Source organism: Trematomus bernacchii, unplaced genomic scaffold (genome assembly GCF_902827165.1).
Source record: "Trematomus bernacchii unplaced genomic scaffold, fTreBer1.1, whole genome shotgun sequence".
Classification (NCBI taxonomy): Eukaryota; Metazoa; Chordata; class Actinopteri; order Perciformes; family Nototheniidae; genus Trematomus; species Trematomus bernacchii.
This window is the reverse complement of record NW_022987851.1, coordinates 284,161-308,979: the sequence shown is the minus strand read 5'-3', so window position 1 is coordinate 308,979 and position 24,819 is coordinate 284,161. Positions and strand designations below refer to the sequence as shown.

At 40.3% G+C, this 24,819-nt stretch overlaps 1 protein-coding gene across 1 annotated transcript in view; it reads left to right on the top strand.

Annotated features, from left to right (window-relative positions):
- Positions 1-24,819, top strand: part of sez6b (seizure related 6 homolog b) — a 215,480-nt gene that overhangs the window by 185,889 nt on the left and 4,772 nt on the right. The window contains exons 10-13 of the mRNA XM_034112960.1: positions 2,759-2,955; positions 4,866-5,060; positions 6,758-6,949; positions 23,667-23,861. Of these exons, the coding sequence (XP_033968851.1) occupies positions 2,759-2,955; positions 4,866-5,060; positions 6,758-6,949; positions 23,667-23,861 (779 nt within the window). The remainder of the gene's footprint in view (positions 1-2,758; positions 2,956-4,865; positions 5,061-6,757; positions 6,950-23,666; positions 23,862-24,819) is intronic.

Sequence of the window (24,819 nt, the reverse complement as noted above, 5' to 3'; positions counted from 1 at the left end):
GGCACCACATGGGCTAGCCCTACCATAAAACTGTGAACTTTTTTGCACCTATCTTTATGTATGCAATCTCTCTACCATTATGCAACTAATCAGAACTAAGTCTTTAAACTGAAGGGAACTTTGCTTTTGCTGCCAGGGCCCACACACTTTGGAACAATTGTCGTGTATGCAACCTAGCTGATTTATTTGTAATCAATACGCAAAAACAAATGTTACTACTTTAAATACAATAATTTGTTGTACAAGATTTTGTATTTGTTGGACCTGTTTTCTCTCATGGAAAAGGGGTGTAGTGTGTTGTTGCGTATTTTGTATTTGTGAATCACTTTGAAACCCTGTTTTTAAAGGAGCTTTATGAATAGTGTTATTATTTGCTTGTACTCCTAAGGCACGTAATACACGTCAGTAAAAATTGTGTGTGACAAAAAGAAAAAACAATCTGCCTATGGAAAGACAAACACTCCCCACTGCAGTTCGCATATTTTCACAACCTCATATTGCTGTCATATTCCAGTGTTGGGTAAAAAAAGAATTCGATTCAATCCACGCCTCTTGAACCTTTGATTTTCCGGCATTCCCTTAGTGATTAATAGCTCAATCTCAGGCTGGCTAATGAGTTTTATCAGGAGCCGCTGGTGATTAATTAGCGACAGCAAAGAGCATGTCACTGCTTTATTCTTGCTAAGCCATTTCTTCAATGCTCTAAATCTTCTCTCTACAAAGAGATAGCTCAGCCCCAGGTGACATTTCAGAACAGCTTTGAGGTTTGTAAGAGTTCCAGCTTTAAAGGCTATGGTCAAATCAACACTTATACATGGCCCTTTGACATGTTTAACTGACAGCAATTGTGGTTATTCAGCATGATGTTGATTCATTCATCCCACAGATGGAAATGTCTGTGCTCATCTTTTTTGACATTACAATTGCTGTCAGTCCCAATCAGTCAGGGAAGAACATAGCAGGTGTTTTAGAATATTCTGTAACTATTAAAGGAAAATTAATAATTTTGGCAACATAATTATGAACCCATAATGTCCTTTGTCCAACTTTTTAATACTCTACAGTTTGTGATGGGGACGGACATGACTAACATCAACTTTTGGGGTTTTCTACAATACCTGAAGCTTTTAATGAAGGAAAAAGTCAGCTCCAGAACACCTAATAAACCTAAAAAGTATTCCATTATTTTGTCCTGTCTGGTTTCACTTTTTGTCTTTGTGTTTTCCTAGTTTTACGATTGTTTTCCTCTATGATTGTATGCCCCGCCCTCATACTATCCACCTGTGTGTTAACACCCTCCTGCCCTTGTGTTTTTGCCTGACCTCTCCAGCTGTATCTTCACTAGTTTGGGTCATACTGCATTCCACGATTGTGAATTATCGTGACAAAGAAGGTGGTGAATTATATTATTGGCATATTGAATAACGAGCAGAGCTGTGTAGCTCAAGTTATAATTGGTCAATGTGATGCTTACACACACAATGGGACCCAGACTAGCAAAGTAGTAACTAGCTCAGTCACTGTAAAATGTATGCAATAGAGTAAAACGCATTATACTTGATTTCTATCTTGTTGGGGAGTTGAAGTATTCACCTTACAAATGTCTTTTTTATGCACACTATTTAAGTAAATGTACTGCATTAGATTCCATGACTAGAGATTACACATTAATACAAGGTCTGTGTTATAAACTGCAGAAAATTTAGTTTTATTTATATAATTCTCTCATAAGTCACCCAACAATACAAAAAGTAAATCACTTCCCTTTATACAGCTGTCCTTAAATCACACATATGTGTTATTGAAAATATTTTGGTGGCAATCGCCCAAAGGTGATGAGCAACATGTCATTATGAGCACTGTCATTGTGGACAATAAGAATAATAGCCTGGCTGAAGAACTACCAAATGTCTTTAAATATGAATGATGCAATCAACAAGATCTCACCTTGTGGATAGTCACATTACTCCAGAAATGGTTTCCTCGGGAGCAAACAGGAATCACGCTGCTCCTCGTGAATAATGCAATAAGAAACCTTGGATTGACCTGGAGTTGTCTTGCATTTAAAAAATGCAAGAACCCATTGTGAGGTTTACCATTAACATAACGTTCTGTTCGCTCACGGAGCAAAGTGGCATGTATGTGTGTGAAGGGTGTGTAGAGGTGCTGTTTGACCTGTGGGTTAAGGCTGCGTCATTCAATGCAAAATCTTTTTTTTTGTTTTTTTTTTGCATTTTAAAAACGATATTGTTACACAGCATGCATACAGTAACAACATTAGTTCATGTTAAATTGTTAGTTAAATGACTAAAAAATGATTTAATTAACTGATAACAGAATGATCATTTATTCTAATAAGTACATTAACTATCACAATTGCCATTTGTAATGTTTTGTGTTGTTTATCTCACATTTATTTCTCATCTATTGTCAAAGATATGAACTCGATTTCTAAATCTCATGGTTATTCTTTCCATATACGTAATTTACCAGATCCTTCCTTTTTGAGTTTATTAAGTTATCATCTTTTAGCCAATTCTTTGTCATTGTGCTTAATTACTGCCACAAGTAAAACATGTTTAAACAAATCGATGCAAGAGAAAGTTTAAAGGTGAGGCAAACGAGGAGTGAAGTGCGTTTACAACCACCTATTTTTATGATCTAAACATGTAGATGAAAACAGCTAAATATCACTAAAACAGTTCAGGTTAGAAACTAAACTTGGTAAATTGGTGATTCTGTGATATTCCTGTTGCAGGTTGAACATTGGGAAGAATGACCTGGTGACCTTTTATGATGGAGATGACCTAACAGCTAAAATTCTGGGTCAGTATGGAGGATCGAAACCCAGATTTAAGCTCTACACCTCTACCGCAGACCTCACCATCCAGTTCCAGTCCGACCCGGCAACCAACGTGTACGGCTATGGCAACGGCTTTGTAGTCCACTTCTTTGGTAAGTCATAGAACCAGCGCTCAGAGAATTCTCAACTTCTTAGAGATGATTCATTAGAGAGCCATTTACTGTTTTGTTCATATGCGACCGGCTCTATCAAAATCAGTCAAATGTTGCAACGGCACATTTACAAAAAAAAACATGGATTAGGTGGAAGAACTCATGGCATTGGTCATAATGGGTTTTAAACAAACAAAGTCTTGGCTTTAAGAATATGAAACTCTTCCCACAATATTCAGATAATAAATACATTTTTTAAGCTTGTTAATGCAAGATGACAAATCCTAATCCTTTCCTCTGGAAATACACACAGCACACATTTATGGAATATACAGCATCAGAGATTGTGGGGACTCTCAGCGAGTTATCGCTGGTCTCATGAATATTAATGTGAAGGAGGACATCTTTTTCAAATATTCAGGTTCATATTTGTATTTAGTGCCTTTAATGTGACATGTCTCCATGCTTTAATGTTCAAAAAGTTATTTATTTTTCTCATACTGCTCACACCTCTTTTCACCCTCTGTCTGAAACCAGAGCCCATCTGCTCTGATTGGTTATCTGGCCAACTCTGTTGTGATTGGTCCACCGCTTTGAGATGTCCCGCCCCTTAGCCAATCACATACATTACGTTGGAGCGCTAGCCAATATTGGCCCAATTGTTGTATAATGATGTCACCATGTTACCGAAGAAAACATAATCTTCTGGAGGGAACTTTGTGATTTTGGCCTTTGCAGACCATTAACATGCACAAAAAACACGCTCTATAGGAAAGGGGAAACCCCAAAAAGCATAATAACAATGTGTAACTTAAAATAAAGTCACATTATGTAATCTAGGTATTTCTAAATCATAACAATGACATTCTTTTTACCCACCATCTGTCTTTAGACTAATCCTTTTTATGTATTTGTGTAATAAAGGATGATGGGGAAAAAAGCATAGACCACACTAAATGTTGACTAGTGATTATTAGAGCATTAGCTCAAAATCTTTTGCCATATACTTATATTTTGGTGGTTAGCCTTGCTCAGAGTAAAGACTGGAAGCAGGTTCAAACAGCTAGCTAACTATTATTTAATATGTAATCTTAATGTCCAATGTTGTTCTAATGTATCATCAATGTATCAGTGAATTCTACAATGGTTCAGCTACAAAGGGATTCAATACCAATAGATGGATGGAAATGAAAACTCAGCAGCACATTGGAGAGTAAGGTTGTAAAAAGGAAAGTTGGGCAAAATGAAAGAAAGGAACAGGGAATTTGTTTTTGCAGGTATAGGACCTACAAATGGAAGCAATAAGAGGCTGTCCCTTGTGTTGGCGGGGCCTTTCCATCAGCACCACGCCGTGGCCAGCGCACTATATCTGATAAGAGTTAATACATTCAGAGGCAAGGAAAGGCTGCAGAATACTGATGATCTACAAAGAGGAATAAAGGGAGGGGAAGCTTTTATTATAGTTTCTTCATGAATCTCATTAGTGGAATGCAAACACAAGACTGCAACATTGGCAGGTGTCAAAGAATATCGAACAGGCCAATCAGGTAACAGTTACCCTCCAGGAAAGCACATTCAAAAAGCTGGAAGGGTAACACCCCATAAAGGCATCCCTTCAAACTCTAATCAAAACCATATCTTAGCTTTTATGCTCTCTATCCAGAAGGGTGCTAATCAGCTAGTGCTAGTTGTGATCCTAAAAAAGACAAAGACCAAAATATCAGGGTTAGGGTTATGATGCTCCTCCTCAAGAGACCGCACATGTCCTAACAAACTAGCCTGCTAAGATTTCACGATTAGCTCAAAGTGATTGTCAAAAAGACACTAATTGACTGTTATTATTTCCTTGTATTCGTTTCCTAATGTCCTTTCTTGCTGTTTCCCTCCGAACCTCCTCCACACACCTGCAGAAGTAGCTCGGAACGACACCTGCCCTGAGTTGCCAGAGATTTCTAATGGCTGGAAGAGTACATCTCACCCTGAGCTGGTTCAGGGCACCGTGGTGACCTACCAGTGTTACCCTGGTTATCAGGTGGTTGGCGCCGAGCTGCTCATGTGCCAATGGGACCTCACCTGGAGCGGCGACCTACCCAGCTGTGAGAGAGGTCAGTACAAAGAAAAGAAAGAAAATAAACTGCCCCCACTGAATTATCCACTTGAGACGGGAAGATGGTACACACATTGTTGAGTAGCAGAGAGTGTCCATTTTGCTTTTAGCACAAACAAGTAGATCATTTTAGATAAACGCAACAAATTACCATTACCTCCATCAATGTGTTTGTTTATCAGCATGGATACGGAAAACCATTGGTAATACAGTTTTACAATCAAAGTTCAAAAGCTCAACTTATTGCTTACTATAAATAAACTCTCTAATGTGTGTTAAAAGTCTTAAGGTATGTATCATGGAGGGATTTCAGACAAAGCACAGATATAGGAACACTCAGTCTACATGTGCTCATAGAATTGAGGTCGATAACTATGCTTTCTTTACTCAAATATGTATATTCATATTGGAAATCAATTAAGAGCAATAGACAATGACATAAATTGTCAAGAAACCCTCCCAGGAACTACTTTGAGGAATGCAACGATACCAGATTTTTTTTATTTGATACACCAGTGAAATTCTACGATTCCCTTTCCAAATTTGAAAACAAATAAAATAAATTATTTTATTTTATAAAAACTTTGCATTTGCAATTTATATTACTTGGATATTCTGAGCTGTTTAGAGCTAGTGATGAAAGTTAACAGCTCATAACTGAGTGTGGAAGCATGTTTTACAAGCAACTTGATTTTTTTAAGTTTACCGCCAAAAACACATTACGATAATGTAACAACTTTCCTTCAACCAATAGTCATTAACTGAATAGGGCTTGAAGGAATCGTAAAGCGAGGCAATTGGAACCTTGCTGCACTCCGTTGACTTTAGCGGTAAGCTAAATTAGGTTGCCTCATAACAGCCTGCTAGTGCTAAAGGCTAGTGGCGTTAAAACACATTATTGTTAACACGTTATTATCGTTAACTTTAACAGCTCTAGTTCTAACACAAATGCGCACACACACACACACACACACACACACACACACACACACACACACACACACACACACACACACACACACACACACACACACACACACACACACACACACACACACACACACACACACACACACACACACACACACACACACAAACACACACAGAGGCAGGTTCCGGGGGGGTTGCCTCACTGGCCACAGAAGAGGAACTGGGCTCCAGCATGGCGGTCTTCCACGCTGTGTTTCTGGCCCCTGCTGCTGGAACCAGAACAGGCATGCCGGGGGCGACACAACTAATTGACTAATCTCGCCTCGGTGGGCCCCTGTTACCGGGCTCAGACAAACAGAGCTGGACTGACCCCTGATTCTCACTATTTGACTAAATTAAGAGGCATTTAACGTTCTTTGTTGACCACCAATGCAAGCAAAGTTGGCAAGGCTTCTTTTATAATGTCCAAATGTTATCTGCAGCCAGCCAGATCATTTTCATAATGCAATGCACATTTTCCCATCTATTAATTTGAAGCACTGCTGCCCAGGATGTGTTTTTGACCTATGCTAAGAAAAAGAGTGTTTTTAGACTTCTAAACAAGTCATAATAGTTAACTTTGCTCATATATTGGTACTGTATATCTTTACCTCTTTCATAACTGTGAATTCTTGGTGTTTTAAAGTGATATCTATCTGTCTAGGTGAGACTAAAGATGACAGAAAATGTAGCTTGAAAGTTTATTTTCCTGGTCTGTCCTTCTAGTGGTGTCCTGCCCTGACCCTGGGAAGGTGGAGCACAGCAGGCGGGTGCTGTCTGGTTCCCACTTCACCGTGGCTTCAACCATCCAGTACATCTGCGACAAGGGCTTCACTCTGTCTGGGAACAGCCTCCTCACCTGCTTCAACCGAGGGTCCTCAGGCCCCAAGTGGAATCAGAAGCTGCCTCAATGCCTACGTACGTACAAGACACTAAAATTCAACATGAATTTGACAGCTAGCAACGCCTTTCTGATCAATAGAGTGGTGACGTGTTTTTGCAGGCTGACCCGGAAGTAAGCATCGCAAGGGCTTCCTTGACAAAAAGCAATTCGATTTTTTTAGTTAATTTCTATTGGATTTTAAAGGTCCCATGTCATGGCCATTTCTACTGATCATAATTCCATTGTTGAGGTATACTAACATAGATTTATATTGTGCAATTTTCCAAACTCACATTGGTTTCTCATACAGCATCTCAGTATGTGTATTCACTCTCTGTCCGAAACGTCTTGTTGGAGCTACTGCCCCCCCCCTCCCTATGAGCCCAGTGTGCTCTGATTGGTCAGCTTGCCCACTCTGTTCTGATGAGTCCACCACCGTTACAGCGGAACATCAGTGATTATGTGTTACAATGGCGTTAGCAACCAGAAAATGACACCAGCAATGACAAACAGATGAGAATGCTGCGTGGGGTCTGGGTGCCGTGTTAGCGGGACGTTGCGGGGCTCGCTGCTGGAGCGGACAGTGTGACCTGGCTTGCTGCGGGGGATCTGCGAGACAGCGAGACACAGCGAAACCCAGCCTGAACCCAGCCCGAGCACACACACACACCTGCAACCTGGCTGTGAGTCTGCATGTGTGCTCAGAACGAGCCCAGGCCGAGCCCAGGCCGAGCCCCGCCGCGTCTCGCCGTCTCAGGCTGAGAAAAGATTGAGTGTGTGTGTGGGAGGAACCATTGGACCAATCCGCGGAGACGTTACGTCACTATACCCAATACGTCACTGTACTTACTACACTATAAGAAGAAAACAATGAAAAAATAAAAATCTCCAACGAGGCGTTCTGGGACAGCATAGACAGGTATTTTCTGTGTTAGAGTTTTACTCGCTACAGGGTGTACTTTGAGGGTTTGTGACTCTGCAGACCGTTTACATGCAGAAAAAGCTACTAACACACAAGGGGACGGGTAATAACCGGAAAAGCATGACATGGGAGCTTTAAGAGCCCTGTGGCGAACAGACTTTTATTATACTTAAACGTTTTTTCGGCAGGATGATCTCTAAATATTAACAACAGTTCTATAATCATTTTAGCTTAAATGCACTCTCCTGAAGTAGATAATGTATATTTTTACACAAACTACAGTACATCAGGGTCGCATGACTTTACATCATGTTACTAATGGCGCGTTTCCACTACAGCCCGCAGCCCGGTTTAAGAGGGCTGTGACGTCAGCGGCCCGTCTTTGGTTGCGTTTCCACTTGGCCGGCGGGTCCTAATTCACAGTTTTTCTGGCCTCATAAAATCGTGGGTCCAGGGCCAGAGACAACGAGGCTGAGTCGGGCTGAGTATGCTAAACTAGAGAGAGCGTCGCTGGCAAGGGGGGCAACAACTACAACAAGATGGACATATTTGACCGTGATTTAATTGTAATACACGTTTCAAAATGATGCTGAAGTAACAACATACTGATACCGGTTAGTAAAAACCATGAATTAATGCTTTGTCAAGTCTGCAGACAGACGGCAGGGGAAAAACCTTTTAAAATGCTTGTTTTCTAAATGGAGATTGGCTAAGCTAACGCAGTATATGCTCCGACCGTCCACACTCACAACAACGGCCTATACAGACATAAATAAAGCAGCGACTGTATTCACCATGACACAGGCAGTCTGTGGTTTGTACTTGTTTAACTTTTGTCTAGTTTCTGAACATATATGAGGAGCTGTGAGCTCTGAGTGCTAACAGCTAACGGCTGTGTTGTTTTTCTGGGGTCCTCTGAAGATCACGTCACGGCTCCGCCTACACTGCGTTACTATAGATACTGCCCCAGTTCCTAAACTGTAATGGAAATGCGCCATAAAGTGAGCCAGTCCTAACGAGGCCCAGCCATACCGAGCGGGGCCGAGCGAGGCCGTGTAGTGGAAACGCGCCATAAGGTGGCATGTTCAGAGTGATGATGTATAGTGTAAGTCAATTTTCAGTTACTTGTAAAGTAAGTTAAAACCGGTAAAAGAAAAACACATTTTAAGTTGTAGAACAAAACGTGAAAATCTTCTAAGCTTGTATTAAGCAGGAATTTTACCAAAAACTAATTAAGAAAAACCTAGACTTTGAGACGAGGGAACCCTGAAAGGCTAAAAAGCAAACTCATTTGTGGGTTAAAGACTCATTCTGGCGTCACTCTATCCCGCCCACTTTGAAAGGTGATTGGCCAGGTGTGTGAATAGTAGGCGGGATTAAAACTTATTTCTTAAGCTCTTAAACACCATTAATGGCTTTAATGTGAAACTGTGCACCAGTTTATTGAGACGTTGTTGAATTCTTTCTACAACGATGCACCTTTTAAATAGACTAACCTGAATTTCTTAGGCAGGTTTTTTTCACAGGTTTACAGAGGGTGATCCACAGACTTTGAATGTATTTCCTGAGTCTGATACAAATACTGCCTATTACACAGTTGTTGTTCTAAGCTATTACCATGAAATAAATAAATTAGTCTGGTTTTTAATTAAGCTTTTAAATGTTTCATTTCTTTTAATATATTGAATATCAGCACAAAATATGTTTTTAACTACACTCCAATACATGAGTAAACAAGTACACGCATCATATCTGGTCTACATCAGCTTGTGAGAAAAAACATGTTTGTGTAAAATAAAACAGTTTAGTATTTTAAATATTATTGGAATTCGTTTTTATCAGTAATTGTGATGGAATTTAGTTCAGTCACACCAGGTGACCTCCTTCCACTTCTTTGTTTCTGATAACACTGGCTAAAAGTGCGTCAGTCTTATTAAAATGTAATTTCCTCCTCAAACAGCCTTGAAGGCATTCACCTAATTTGCATTAACTTCCCATACTGTGCCTCACCTACTTTCTAGGTGGAGACATATTGTTTGATGGCACGACTAATAATTAATTTAACCGGACAGCGGAAATTACTTTGGGGAAGACAAGCCCCGGTCATTGTTATTCATGAGGTGGAGATCATGAGCGAAAGACTATTATTATGTCAAAAAAATTGCAAAACTTTTCCCAAAATTCTTCAGGAGCAATAAGTGCAGAGAACAAAGTGTCATGATGTGAAAGTGGAACTCTCGCTCTCTAATATCACATATTTTCATTCATAATGGAATTATCCGCCTTTTAATTTCTTGAAAGACTCAAGACTGAATGCTCACTATTGCGGTAAGCGTGTTGTCACTTCCGGTTGTTGTTGTCACCTCCGGGCTATCCTGTGTGTCTGTTCTGCTGCTGATAGCTTATATTATCTTAACTTAATCGATCGTTTTACAATTCTTGATCACGGCAGCTACCTGACGTTGTAATCACACGTTACTACAGCTTAAGCACTCACAACTCTCCTTCTCTTAGCGACTGTAACTCCACAGTTGCTTACACTCCTTTCGGGTTTGCTAACGGTAGCTACTTTAGCTTGATAGCTAGCCGTGGCTCTTTCTCCACCCTCGGGTGCTATTTCCTGCTCTATCTGTCTCATGTTTGGTTACTTCCCTACCTCCTTTACTGGTACCGAACACATGTGTTAAATGTAGTAGAGTTGCTAGGTTGGAGGCGGGAATCATAGCCATAGAAGCCCGTACAGTAAAGCCCATGTTAGTCGGTGAAGACGGACAAGAGGTAGCTCTTACTAGCCGTCCCCCGGCAACTCCCGAGCAGCCGGGAGACTGGGTGACTGTTCAGAAGGGGCATAACGCGAGACCCGCAGGTCCCCACCAACCCGTTCACGTATCTAACAGATTTTCCCCACTAAGCGAGACACCCAATGAGAAGCCAACTCTGGTTATTGGTAGCTCTATTCTGAGATACGTGAATTTAGAGACCGAAGCCTCCACAGTCACATGCATTCCGGGGGCCAGAGCGGGCGACGTTGAGGCGCATCTTAAACTGCTGGCTAAGAATAAACGTAAATACAGTAGGATTGTTATTCACGTCGGTGGTAATGATGTTCGTTTACGCCAATCAGAATGCACCAAAGTTAATGTGGCGTCGGTGTGTAGATATGCTAAAACAATGTCGGACACCGTAATTTTCTCTGGTCCCCTCCCCAATCTGATCAATGACGACATGTATAGCCGCATGTCATCATTTCAGCGCTGGTTGTCTGTCCACAGCAAACGATGTGGGCTTCGTAAATAATTGGACAGCCTTCTGGGGAAAACCTGGTCTGATTAAGAGAGACTGCTTTCATTCTACTCTGGAAGGTGCAGATCTCATTTCGGCAAACATTTCAGAGCTTTGTGGTCTTAATCCATGACAAACTGGAGTTGAGACCAGGAGGCGGAGTCGCAGTCTTACACGCTTCTCTGCGCTCTCTCCAATAAAATACCCAATATTAACGGTGTGTGTGTCTGCCCAAGGCAACCCGGTATCACGGCAAGACGTGAACATGTGACGATCTACCATGCTGGGAGACGTGAATATATCACGGTTTCGTCCCTTCAAACGTGACAGTTACACGGTATTGTTAACATGGCCCAAACAGTGGAGAAATACCCGGAAGTGCCAAGCAAATGGTCTACCGCGCCTATTGGTCGGTTTTTATTGTCAAAATGAGATGTTTTTAATTTATTTTTTAATCATCACACTTGATTTCGCCGATTTTCTTGTTGCCCTAGCTGGTCGACACCTCTTTTAGCAGAAACAAAGGCTACATTAATGTATTAAATCGATGTTAATCCATGTGTGTGGAGGTGAGGATGTGGAATTAACGGACGTGACGTTGTGCGATTGCGTTGCCAGGCAACCCAATTTACAAACTCTTCAACTACAACCCTAATTAAAACTGCGGTCACAGACGTGCACGCAGTTGTGGGCGGGCCTTCGCCTCCGAGCGCCCGCAGGGGAGTGTCGCCGGTCTTCCCGGCGTCCGGTGGACGCGCGCGATTCCGCCGAAATGAGCCGTTTGTCAAACGTTTACGGCCCGGAGTCCCAGGTCCTCCGGCAGCGACCCAGAAACGGATGTGGGCGCGCCGCCTGGAAGGAAACGGAATTTCTGTAAAGGCTCGTCGAGGATCGATTATCGCCGAGGCTGTCTGGAGGAGCAGTAACCGTGATGCGTGGTGCAGTGGGTTGTGCAGACTTTCTGGCCTTTACCGTTTATTTACTCAAGAAACGCATCTCCTCTGGATATTAGGCCATGTATATTTTTAATTCAACTGCTTTAATTGTGAGCCGACATTTACAGCGACAACAGCTGCCGAGGCCAGTGCAGAAAGCAGAAGAGTGCGTATAATATATATCACTCAGTAATATAAGTAACAGGCCGACATTACACACTGTATTTGTATGCTTTAGTAGACATCTCCAAATAAACAATTGATATTTTGCATGAAACCAAATAGTGTAAATGGTCAAAAATGGTATCTTCTCTGTTAGCTTACGACCGCCCCGATTGAGCTAGCAACTACTTCATTCCCAATTCAGCATGATGTTGGATATGGGCATAATTTGTCCTTGACTGGAATTTGTCCGATCATTTCCCTAAGAGCAGTGTGCAAAAATGTGCAGAAAATGCATGAAAAACGGCCATCTTTCCAAATTGCCATTTTTCTGGGGGGCGGGGCTAATGAAACGGCTTTTGAAAAATGTGTGCCATGATAATAGCAATGTGTATACAGCGTGTCATGAATATGGGGAAAACTATATGCGATGAGTGACTAACCCCTAACCCTAACCCTAACCCTAACCCTCGTCAAAAATGGCACATTCTCCGTTAGCTTACGTCCACCCCGATTGAGCTAGCAACTATTCATTCGCAATTTAGCATCACATTGGATATGGGCTCAACTGGTCCTGGAGTGGAATTTTTACGATCATTTCCCCAAGAGCAGTGTGCAAAAATGTGCAGAAAATGCATGAAAAACGGCCATCTTTCCAAATTGCCATTTTTCTGGGGGGCGGGGCTAATGAAACGGCTTTTGAAAAATGTGTGCCATGATAAAAGCAATGTGTATACAGCGTGTCATGAATATGGGGAAAACTATATGCGATGAGTGACTAACCCCTAACCCTAACCCTAACCCTAACCCTCGTCAAAAATGATACATTCTCTGTTCGTTTACGACCGCCCCGATTGAGTTAGCAACTTTTTTATTCCCAATTTAGCATGGCTGTGGATATGGGCTCAACTGGTCCTGGAGTGGAATTTTTACGATAATTTCCCCAAGAGCAGTGTGCATAAATGTGCAGAAAATGCATGAAAAACGGCCATCTTTCCAAATTGCCATTTTTCTGGGGGGCGGGGCTAATGAAAAGCAATTTGAAATATGTGTGCAATCATAAGAGCAATGTGTATACAGCGGGTGGTGAATATCGGGAAAACTATATGCGAGTAGTTTGGAGTAACCCCTAACCCTAACCCTAACCCTAATCCTCGTCCAAAATGGTACATTCTCTGTTAGCTAACGTCCGCCCCGATTCAACTAGCAACTATTTTATTCGCCATTTAGCATGATGTTGGATATGGGCTGAACGTGTCCTGGACTGGAATTTTCCCGATCATTTCCCTAGGAGGTGTGAGCAAAAATGTGGTTAAAATGCATGAATAACGGCCACTTCTCAAAATGGCCGACTTTATGGGGGGAGGGGCTAATGGAAGCCATTTTGAAATATGTCGGCAATTCCATGAGGCATGTCTGCGCCAAGACTCGGGTCGCTGGGAGAAACTATATGTGAATACCGCACAATAGGGGGCGCTACTGAGCTGATTTCACCAAACGCACGACTTTATTGTACATTCTGGAAAAGGTGGTGGGCGGTGACGTGTGTCCCAAGTTTCACGTCCGAAGCTCATTTTAGCGAATTTGTGCCATTGAAATCGTCGAACATGGCACATTCTCCGTTAGCTTACGAGCACCCCGTTTGAGCGGTCGACTATTCATACGCAATTTAGCATCACATTGGATATGGGCTGAACTTGTGCTGGAATTGAATTTTTCCGATCATTTCCCTAGGAGGAGTTTGCAAAAACGCGCTTAAAACGCACATTTTCCAAAATGGCCGAGTTTTTGGGGGGAGGGGCTAATGGAAGCCATTTTGAAATATGTCCGCAATTCCATGAGGAACGTCTGTGCCAACATTCGGGTAGTTGGGAGAAACTATATGTGAATACCGCACAATAGGGGGCGCTACTGAGCTGATTTCACAAAACGCACAATTTGATTGTACAGTCTGGAAAAGGTCGTGGGCGGTGACGGGTGTCCCAAGTTTCATGTCCGAAGCTCATTTTAGGGAATTTGTGCCATTGAAATCGTCGAACATGGCACATTCTCCGTTAGCTTACGAGCACCCCGTTTGAGCGGTCGACTATTCATACGCAATTTAGCATCACATTGGATATGGGCTGAACTTGTGCTGGAATTGAATTTTTCCGATCATTTCCCTAGGAGGAGTTTACAAAAACACGCTTAAAACGCACATTTTCCAAAATGGCCGACTTTTTGGGGGGAGGGGCTAATGGAAGCCATTTTGAAATATGTCGACAATTCCATGAGGCATGTCTGCGCCAAGACTCGGGTCGCTGGGAGAAACTATATGTGACTACCGCACAATAGGGGGCGCTACAGAGCTGATTTCACAAAACGCACGATTTTATTGTACATTCTGGAAAAGGTCCTGGGCTGTGACGTCTGTCCCAAGTTTCACGTCCGAAGGTCATTTTAGCGAATTTCTGCTATTTAAATCGTCGAACATGCCACATTCTCCGTTAGCTTACGAGCACCCCGTGTGAGCGGTCGACAATGCGTTTCTTAATTTAGCATCACATTGGATATGGGCTGAACTTGTGCTGGATTGGAATTTTTCCGATCATTTCCCTACGACAATTGTTTGCAAAAGCGCCTAAAACGCACATTTTCCAAAATGGCCGACTTTATGGGGGCAGGGGCTAATGGAAGCCATTTTGAAATATGTCGGCAATTCCATGAGGCATGTCTGTGCCAAGACTCGGGTCGCTCAAAGAAACTATATGTCACTACCGCACAATAGGGGGCGCTACTGAGCCGTATTTGCAAAAACGCACGATGTTTTTGGACAGTCTGGAGGAGGCCGTGGGCTGTGACGTGTGTTCCGAGTTTAAAGGCCGTAACTGTATTTTCCCGCTACTTATGGGTCGGTAATGGTTTTTAACCCTTCGATTTCGACATAAAGCTGAATAGGTCACGCCCACTTCCGTCATTGGTTGCGCCCCTTTAAATCTCAGTTGATACTCATCCTGCCAGTATGTGTATGACAAAATATATTTATTTCGTCTATCGGATCTTCAGGTATAAATTTGTTGTGCTTTTGGCGCCCCCTATTGTCCGAAATGAACATGCTTTTTTGTGCCTATTCCCCAAAACAGACTGAACCTTTCCACCGAAATCTGTGATATTTGGATACATTGCGGATGAATTAGGAGCATTTATGTCTAAGCCACACCTTTTTGCTAATACGTTGCGATTGTTGTCGGGCACATTTTTCCACACGTCGTGCTCATGTTCTACGGTAGTGTGTGTGACCCTCCACTGATGCTGTACACTAAGTTTGGTGTTGAAAAGCAAAAAATTGAAATTATAGTTAATATTTCACTGTTTTTCACATTATGCTAATTTAAAAAAAATCAAAGTAGGCGGAGCTTAGGGATATGAGAGGATAATATGTAGGGCTGCTCCGCCCGGATAAGTGTGCAAAATTTCAGGTCCATCCGAGTTACGCGGCGAATGTATGTACATTTTTCTAAAACTGAATTTTCACAGGTGGCGCTAGAGAGCATGTCGGAAATTTTGCAACCATGGAATCCAGAATGTAAAATTTTTCACCCGTCCTGGCGGCGTTGCCAAATGTCGCTACGTCAACAGTGTGGGAACCCCCTCAAAAACAGGTTTAAACCGCAGACCCGGTAAAATAAGAATAATAGCGAGCACGATTTCAATAGGTCTTCGCACACTTCGTGCTCAGGCCCTAATTATATTTTAAAACATTTTAGAAGGCCTCACGAAATACTTTAATGTAAATTAAAATGTAAATGTGAAGGGGTGTGTGTAATGTGGTGATTGACATTATTCACCCACGGATCTATGGGTTGGGGGTATTGTTCCGCACGGACATTTTAGTTAAACGGACTTACTGTTGATGTGAAATCCGAAAAAAAATACGTTATACACCATAACGGTGCACAGCTGATATAAAAGGACTTGTCGTTTTTAAAGATATTACTGATTTTCTTTGAATATAAGAATGTAAATACTGAGTTGAGAGAATAGTCAGGGGATTTGGGTGATGGGAGACACATCTATGGATTCAGAATTTCAATAGCTTACTGTTAAATGACAGATATACCTTTCTGTCTGTGATGTTTTACAAATCAGATATTATAAGTAAAACATGTGAAATAATATAGCAATATCCTGTACAATTATGTGAAAACATGAATAAAACTACACATCTTCAGATATTATACATACACAAGTGTCCTACACTAATAATACAAAGTTATTATGGCTGTGTGCACCGCCTAGTGGTTAAAGCACGTTATTGAATTAGTTGTGTATATGATATGTCAATGATCCTTAGGAAATCTTGAAATCTTGAAAGGGATGTGCAAAATAGCCATTATATACAGTCTTTAATGAACTATTAGTAGAGAATAACGAGTAATGAATATACTTTATAGGGATCTGCAGATAAATGTTTAGTCTTCTCAAGCAGCAACTATCAAATATCTCTCCTGATTGTTGGCACTTGACAATCACCTTTCCCTGAATTTTACTCAGGTGTAACTAAAGCCTGATTTAAGGGTTGTTTATATTTCACATCATTAATCAGAATCTGCAAAGTAACTAAAATAAATGTAGTGGAGTAAAAATACCAGGTTAACCTCTGAATTGTAGTGGAGTAGAATTGCTGTTTTGTTTAGTAATGGATATTGAATATGGAATAAAGGTTTTAACAAGACCTGGTGTAACAATAATCAAAAAGGACATTAAAAGAGCTCCAGATGTCAATGATCTAAACAAAACAGCACACCTGAAATGTATTAAATACTTTATTAAGGGCAGTGAATTAGTTTTTTCTGTATGTTTTTCAAATCAGTGTTATACAGTAAGTGTCATAGACAGTGTTACATTGCTATTATTATCCTTAAAATATATATTATAAAACAAAACCATTTATGATCTTTTTTTTTGGGTGGTTTACTAATGACAGTTAATTCTGTTTCTGCTATTGATGGTTTCATTTTTGTGAAAAATAATCAAATAATCAAATTCAATAACGTGCTTTAACCACTAGATGTGCCTTTCTATCAACTGTGCACCGTTATGGTGTAAATACAGCCTATCTACCAATTGGATCAAATATAAAAGTCAGCCGAATTATTATTGATACTGCAAGGAGACGTATTGTGTGAAAATAAATGTAAGATGTTGTTTAATTGCGGATATATTTATGATCCACGTCACGTTTTCAGTTTTGGCGGCAGTGCTTCCTGTTTGTCCAGAAGTCTTCTCATCAGGGCTCTATAAATACAGAACTACGGCAGATGTGTCATATTTAATGCAGCCAAACCGTGTATTACAATGCCGTTATGTGATGACCTCCAAAGAGAAAAGCAAGCAAACTCGGAATAAAGTATTATTATTTTTTTTTTAAATGTTTTCGGATTTCACATCAACAGGAGTCCGGTTAACTAAAATGTCCGTGCGGAATAATACCCCCAACCCATAGATCCGTGGGTGAATAATGTCAATCACTACATTACACACATTCCTTCACATTTACATTTTAATTTACATTAAAGTATTTCGTGAGGCCTTCTAAAATGTTTTAAAATATAATTAGGGTTGTAGTTGAAGAGTTTGTAAATTGCGTTGCCTGGCAACGCAATCGCACAACGTCACGTCCGTTAATTCCACATCCTCACCTCCACACACATGGATTAACATCGATTTAATACATTAATGTAGCCTTTGTTTCTGCTAAAAGAGGTGTCGACCAGCTAGGGCAACAAGAAAATCGGCAAAATCGAGTGTGACGATTAAAAAATAAATTAAAAACATCTAATTTTGACAATAAAAACCGACCAATAGGCGCGGTAGACCATTTGCTAGGCACTTCCGGGTATTTCTCCACTGGTTGGGCCATGATAACAATACCGTGTAACTGTCACGTTTGAAGGGACGAAACCGTGATATATTCACGTCTCCCAGCATGGTAGATCGTCACATGTTCACGTCTTGCCGTGATACCGGGTTGGCCCAAGGACAATTTAAAGTAAAACCTAATAGAGGTGTCATACATAATATCCTAATAAAAGTAAATGTAACAACTACTACAGTGCAACAACACAGGAAGATTAAATGTGGACTCTTAACCTGTTAAAGCCGAGAGACCCCGGTACTGGGGCACTGCCGCAACATCTTGCAGGAAACAGTGTCTGAGGGCATGTTCATTTAATAAACTATGAATGTTTTATATCCATGTAATGGGAAGAAACTCATCTAACTGATCATTTTTATTTATTTTTCAAAATAAAACCCACAATGCTAACGCTGAGCCTCTGAATTAGCAACGAGCGAAAAATGCTAACAGATTACTGCACCGAAATTCACTCACAAAACCTTATTATTTATCTTTTCTGCACATCCATGACATCGTTTCACATCGTGAGGTGACACAGAATCTATGGGTGCATACATTATCACTCCATGATACGAACTCGCAACTTTATAAACAAAAACAGACATCAAAACATGTGGCGCTAGGTAGCTAAAAACGCTAACATGGCTCACCTGTCTGGTCAAAAGTGATCTTCAATGGCATTAAAACGATAAAAACGCTGCTGAAGTTAATCCATAGGTTAACCCAATGTGTCTGTGTCCCTTTGAAATGATTTCTGATAATCCATGAGAAATAAACCTGCCTTTCCGTTTCCAGATATCAGAGCTAGAGTATAGGTTCGCTCTGATGCAAAACTGCATGCGCGAAGCCCCCACCTTTTTTTTCTACCATGTGTGTGAGAGGGGAGATTCCCCTTCGATTCTATTGGCTCTAACGGTCATAAAGAGGTGTCAATCACCAAAATCGACCAATGGGTTCCAGAGAAACGGTAAAACCCCCATTTCCACCCAAATCACCTCAGAGGTGGAGTTTATTTTGCTAAACCTCTCTAAAAAGGTCAAATGTCACTTGTTTTGCATCAATCTTGATACAGGGTACTTATTATATGTTGTACTTTGGATTCCTAAAGCTTTTAGTCTACCTTACCATCGTCCAAGGGTAGTTTTCACTATAAGTAAAAAAGAATTTTTGGACGGACACTATAATTTACAGTTTTTTACTATGTTCAATCTGAATTTTCTTTAAAATAAAAAACATCTATATTGTTCTGACTCTTCTACATCCAACTCACAGGTTTATCATTACTTTGAGAAAAAAGATTATTAATTTAACCCTTTTAGAAGGGAAGATATGGTCATTTGTTCTGGGAATGTCATTTTCGAGCTTGAGACCTGAAAAACAGGCTCAGGGCTAAACAGGTTAAACATAAGCTCTCTCGCATCTAAAGCAATATTGGTAAATGATTTAATATCAGATTATAATATTGATATATGCTGTCTCACTGAAACTTGGTTGAGACATGAAGAATATGTCAGCATAAATGAGGCCACTCCACCCAGCCATATCAATACTCATATTGCTCGAGGCACAGACCGAGGAGGTAAAGTTGCAGCCATCTTTGACTCAAGTTTACTTATCAATACTAAACCAAAATTAAATTATACCTCCTTTGAAAGCCTTGTTTTTAGTCTTACGCATCCGACCTGGAAAACTTTGCAGCCAATCTTATTTGTTACAGTGTACCGTGCACCAGGTCCTTATTCAGAATTTTTATCAGAATTCTCTGAGTTTTTATCAACTTTGATACTTAAAACAGATAAAGTAATTATCGTAGGTTACTTTAATATTCATGTTGACGATGATAAAAATAGCCTTACTGTTGCATTTAACTCTATATTAGATTATGTTGGTTTCCGTCAGAGTGTAAATAAACCAACCCACTGTTATAATCACACTCTCGACCTTGTTCTGACTTATGGTATTGAAATTGAGCAACTATTAGTCGAACCGCATAATCCTGCTTTATCCAACCATTTTTTGGTAACTTTTGCAGTACTGTTACTAGACTACAAACCATTAGTCAAAAGCTCCTGCAGCAGGAACCTATCTGTTAGTGCTATAGCCAAATTTAAGGAAGAGATTCCATCAATACTTAACTCGATAGCATGTCTGCATGGAAGGGAGGAAACTTATACAAAATGTACACCACCACAAATTGATCATGTTGTTGATAGTGTTACAGATGCCCTGCGAATAAAATTAGACTCTGTTGCTCCTTTGAAAAAGAAGAAAATAAAACAACATAGACTAGCTCCATGGCATAATGCCGAAACCCGCAAAATAAAGCAAAAGTCGAGACAACTTGAAAGGATATGGCGTTCCACTAAACATGAAGAATCTCGTTTAATTTGGCATATTACTCTCAATGAATATAAGAAAGCACTGCGTAAAGCGAGAGCAGCTTACTATTCTTCATTAATAGATGAGAATAAGAATAATGCAAGATTTATTTTCAGCACTGTAGCCAGGCTGACAGAGAGCCACAGCTCTATTGAGCCTTCTATTCCCATAGCACTCAGTAGTAGTGCTTTTTTAATGATAAAATTGTTACTCTTAGAAACAAAATGAATGACCACTTGCCTTTGACCAGTATAGTGTTATCAACAGCTCCCGGAAACATAAGTTCTAATATTACACTAGATAGTAAATTAGAATGCTTTTCAGCCATAAACCTTGAACAATTGAATTCAATGATTCTTTCTTCTGAACCATCAACGTGTATCTTAGACCCAATTCCAACTAAGCTGTTAAAGGAAGTTTTTCCATTAATTAACACTTTTTTATACATATTATGAATATGTCTTTATTATCAGGCTATGTTCCACAATCATTTAAAGTAGCAGTGATAAAACCTCTTCTTAAAAAGCACAACCTCGATCCAGAGGTTTTAGCCAATTATAGACCTATTTCTAATCTTCCGTTCCTCTCAAAAACTCTTGAAAAAGCAGTTGCCATCTTACCTTAAAGAACTCATTATACCCTACTGTCCTACTAGGGCATTTCATTCCAAGAATGCACGGTTGTTGGTTGTTCCTAGTGTCTCTAAAAGTACATTGGGAGCCAGAGCCTTTTCTTATCAAGCTCCACTTTTGTGGAATCAGCTTCCAGTTTGTGTACGGGCGGCAGACAGCCTATCCGTTTTTAAGAGTACGCTTAGATCTTCCTTTTTGATAAAGCTTATAGTTGATCTAATAAGAGTGCATTGACGTAGACACGTTGTGCCTCTTCACCTATACATCTTAATTCTTACTCTTTTTCCTTACTGATGGTATGTAATTTGGTTGTGTGTGTAGACGGTGGAAGCAGGGAGAGGCATATACGTGCCTTGATCCCTGCCGAGTCGACGCACAACTGTTGATTGGTGTCAGTGCCAAAAAAAACTTTTAGGAGCAAGGCGCTCATGGTATAGATGTAGTGCATACATCTTAGTTCCTACTCTTTTCCCTCACCCTATCCTAAGGGAGTGCATGTACGTAGACACGTTGTGCCTCTCCACCTCTGTTCCTTACTTCTTACTTGCTACCCTTTCCCTCAACCTATTCTAAGGGAGTGCATGTAGGTAGACACGTTGTGCCTCTCCACTTCTGTTCCTTATTTCTTACCTGCTACCCCTTTCCCTCAACCTATCCTAAGGGAGTGCATGTACGTAGACACGTTGTGCCTCTCCACCTCTGTTCCTTACTTCTTACTTGCTACCCCTTTCCCTCAACCTATCCTAAGGCAGTCCATGTACGTAGACACGTTAGTTTAGCTGGTATAGGCTTAGACTGTCGGGGGACACCTTACTTCTTCCTTCTGTCTGTCTGTACCTGTGTACTCTCATGTTCCGAATAACCCAGCTTCCCCCAAATGTATTTTTGGTGTCTATATACGCCGGGATCCTGAGTCGTGGCTGATCCTGTTGCTGCGGTCCTGTGTCCTGGATCCTGAATCATGTGTCCTGGATCCTGCATCGTGAGTCCTGGATCCGGAGTCCTGGATCCTGAGTCCTGGATCCTTAGTCCTGAGCCCTGGATCCTGTGTCCTGGATCCTCTATCCTGAGTTCTGGATTTGAGTCCTGGACTTCGAGTCGTGGCTGAACCTGTCTCTGCGGTCCTGCCTCACTCTCATCATACCCTGATGGCTTCCACAGGATTGTTGACATCCTCGTAGATTCATCTTCTTATTATAGACACATGCATTTCCAAACATTTGGTCTACCTATGCTGTAAAATGTATTATATCTTCGATTTAAACACGGCATCTATTGCACGTTTGTCCGTCCTGGGAGAGGGATCCCTCCTCTGTTGCTCTCCCTGAGGTTTCTCCCATTTTCCCCTTTAAACTGTGGGGTTTTTCCTTTTTTGGAAGTTTTTCCTTGTACGATGTGAGGGTCTAAGGACAGAGGGTGTCGTATTGTCATACTGATATTCTGTACAAACTGTGAAGTCCACTGAGACAAATGTAACATTTGTGATATTGGGCTATATAAATAAACATTGATTGATTGATTGATTGAAGAAGACTCATTCTCTTTCATGCCAATTCTAAATGATACAATTAATTTTGCAGATTAAGGAGTTTTTCGTGTCTTTGCTTAAACAGTCATCTAGGTCCAATAATGCCATTGTTTCAACAGCATTTAAAGAACTACAGTATATTTCAAATTATAGTAAGGACCTGCCACAGACTGAAGATAATTCAAACTGTATATAGTCAGTTTTAAACGACATGTCTTGAAGTATTTTGACGTGCAGTCCTCTTCTTGACAATAATAATAATACTACATTACATTTATAAAGCGCTTTTCCTGGTGCTCAAAGCGCTTAATAGTGAGCTGTTCTCTGACCAGCATCTGAAACATCCTATCAGATGGCAATTGTATGGAGGAAAATTAGGGCCACATGTGAAACATTTATTGAGGTCTTAAAAAAATAGAGATTGAATATTTTATAGTTAAAAATATAGTTCAAACTGAATTCTGGGAAGAAAACTCAGAATTCTGAGATTCCAGCCACATGTGCAAAAAATGTATTGGTCAAAACTCGAGGAGGTAAATGTTCCGCCTGTGGCCCCAATCATCTTCCGTACTAATGCTATGTTACAATTTGTGTAACTTTCTTAAACAGACCATCCCTGTAAATTTGGCACATATACAGTTATTTATCTCAAAATGATTGTAACTTAAGTGTGTGTGTGTGTTTGTATTTATTTAAAAGCACTTCCTTCTTTTTTTTCATTCTTTGTGAAACCTTCTGCTGATATAATTTTTCCATACATTTTTGCTAATATTCATATGATTGTGCTCAGCAGTTTCCTGCAATCGGCATGTTAGGTTTTTTGACATTGCTTGTGTAGAAGTGGACATTTGTAAAAAATGTTATGAGAAAGTTAGTCATACTGTACAGATATGTGAATATCCATACCTAATTGAATGACAGTCTGGACATTAGTGCCATTCTCTACTGGCACCTTTCAATGCACATTTCCTACAGTCTTCTCAACCTGAACTGTTTCTCCCCTTTAACTCCAGCTGAGGTCTTGGAGCCCTGCAGTCACCCAGGAACGCCTACCTACGGGGTCCCCAGCTCCAACAAGATCCAGTTCCAGGCGGGAGAGACCCTCCACTACTCCTGTCTGCCCGGACACCAGCTGCTGGGGGAGCCAGTTCTCCACTGTGTCCCTGGACACCCGTCCCAGTGGAGTGGGCTGCCACCTGTCTGCAAAGGTGAGGAACTGCAGCCTGGCAGGGTCACCATCATTCTACACAATATCCTTTGCTTCTTTAAAAACATGATCTAATGTAAGACCATTCGAATATGTAAATATGTGAAGTCCTAAACTATGGATGAATAAGAATACCTAAATGTGCTAACATATTTTTGAATAATTCAATACTTAAGTCATTTAATTGGTTGAGTGTTTTATTTAAGCAATGTAAATCATGTTACAAAGTGTCCAAGGGAGCCAAATAAAGACAATTATTTTTGAAAACGTTATGTGCAACTGAATACATTCAAGTTGAATAATATGAGAATTGAAATAAGTAAAAGAAAAGTCAAAGGTGGTACTTTGAAACCTAAACCCTCAACTTTATCTTGTCATCTTTTGCTCTTACAAAGTAAAATATATTATATTTCTTCACTTGTTCATAAAGATTCCAATCCCTATGGCATGTCTTTGTTTCCATAGTGTGAAGGGAAACTAAAACACACTTTAAAATTGCCTTTTTTAAAAAGTGTTTTTCATCGTATTTGTATAATCTGTTTTTATTACTATTATTACTATTCTTCAATTGAGTAAATTATTAAGTACACTATTCCTTTTAGTTAAAGAAAAACGTAACTGTTCCCATGTTTTTAAACTGTGATACTATAGCTCAGATTCTAAATGATGTACAGTATATGCCTGATATCTAGCAAATTATTTTATTGTTACATTAATCTTGCCGACATTTTTGCATTTAGCAGAACTAAATTATTCTTCATCTCCTTTTTTTCCTGCGTGGTTTCAGAAATCCTTGACTTTTTAAGTGTTGCAAAGAATGACACAATATCTTAATCATTTCTTGATAAATACCATTTTACATTAGTTTTTTTTTAATAACTTTGATTGGGCCATGAAACTTAATTAATTTGTTGTTTACGTGACTGAATGTCATCTTTTGTTATTATTTCAGTTTTTGT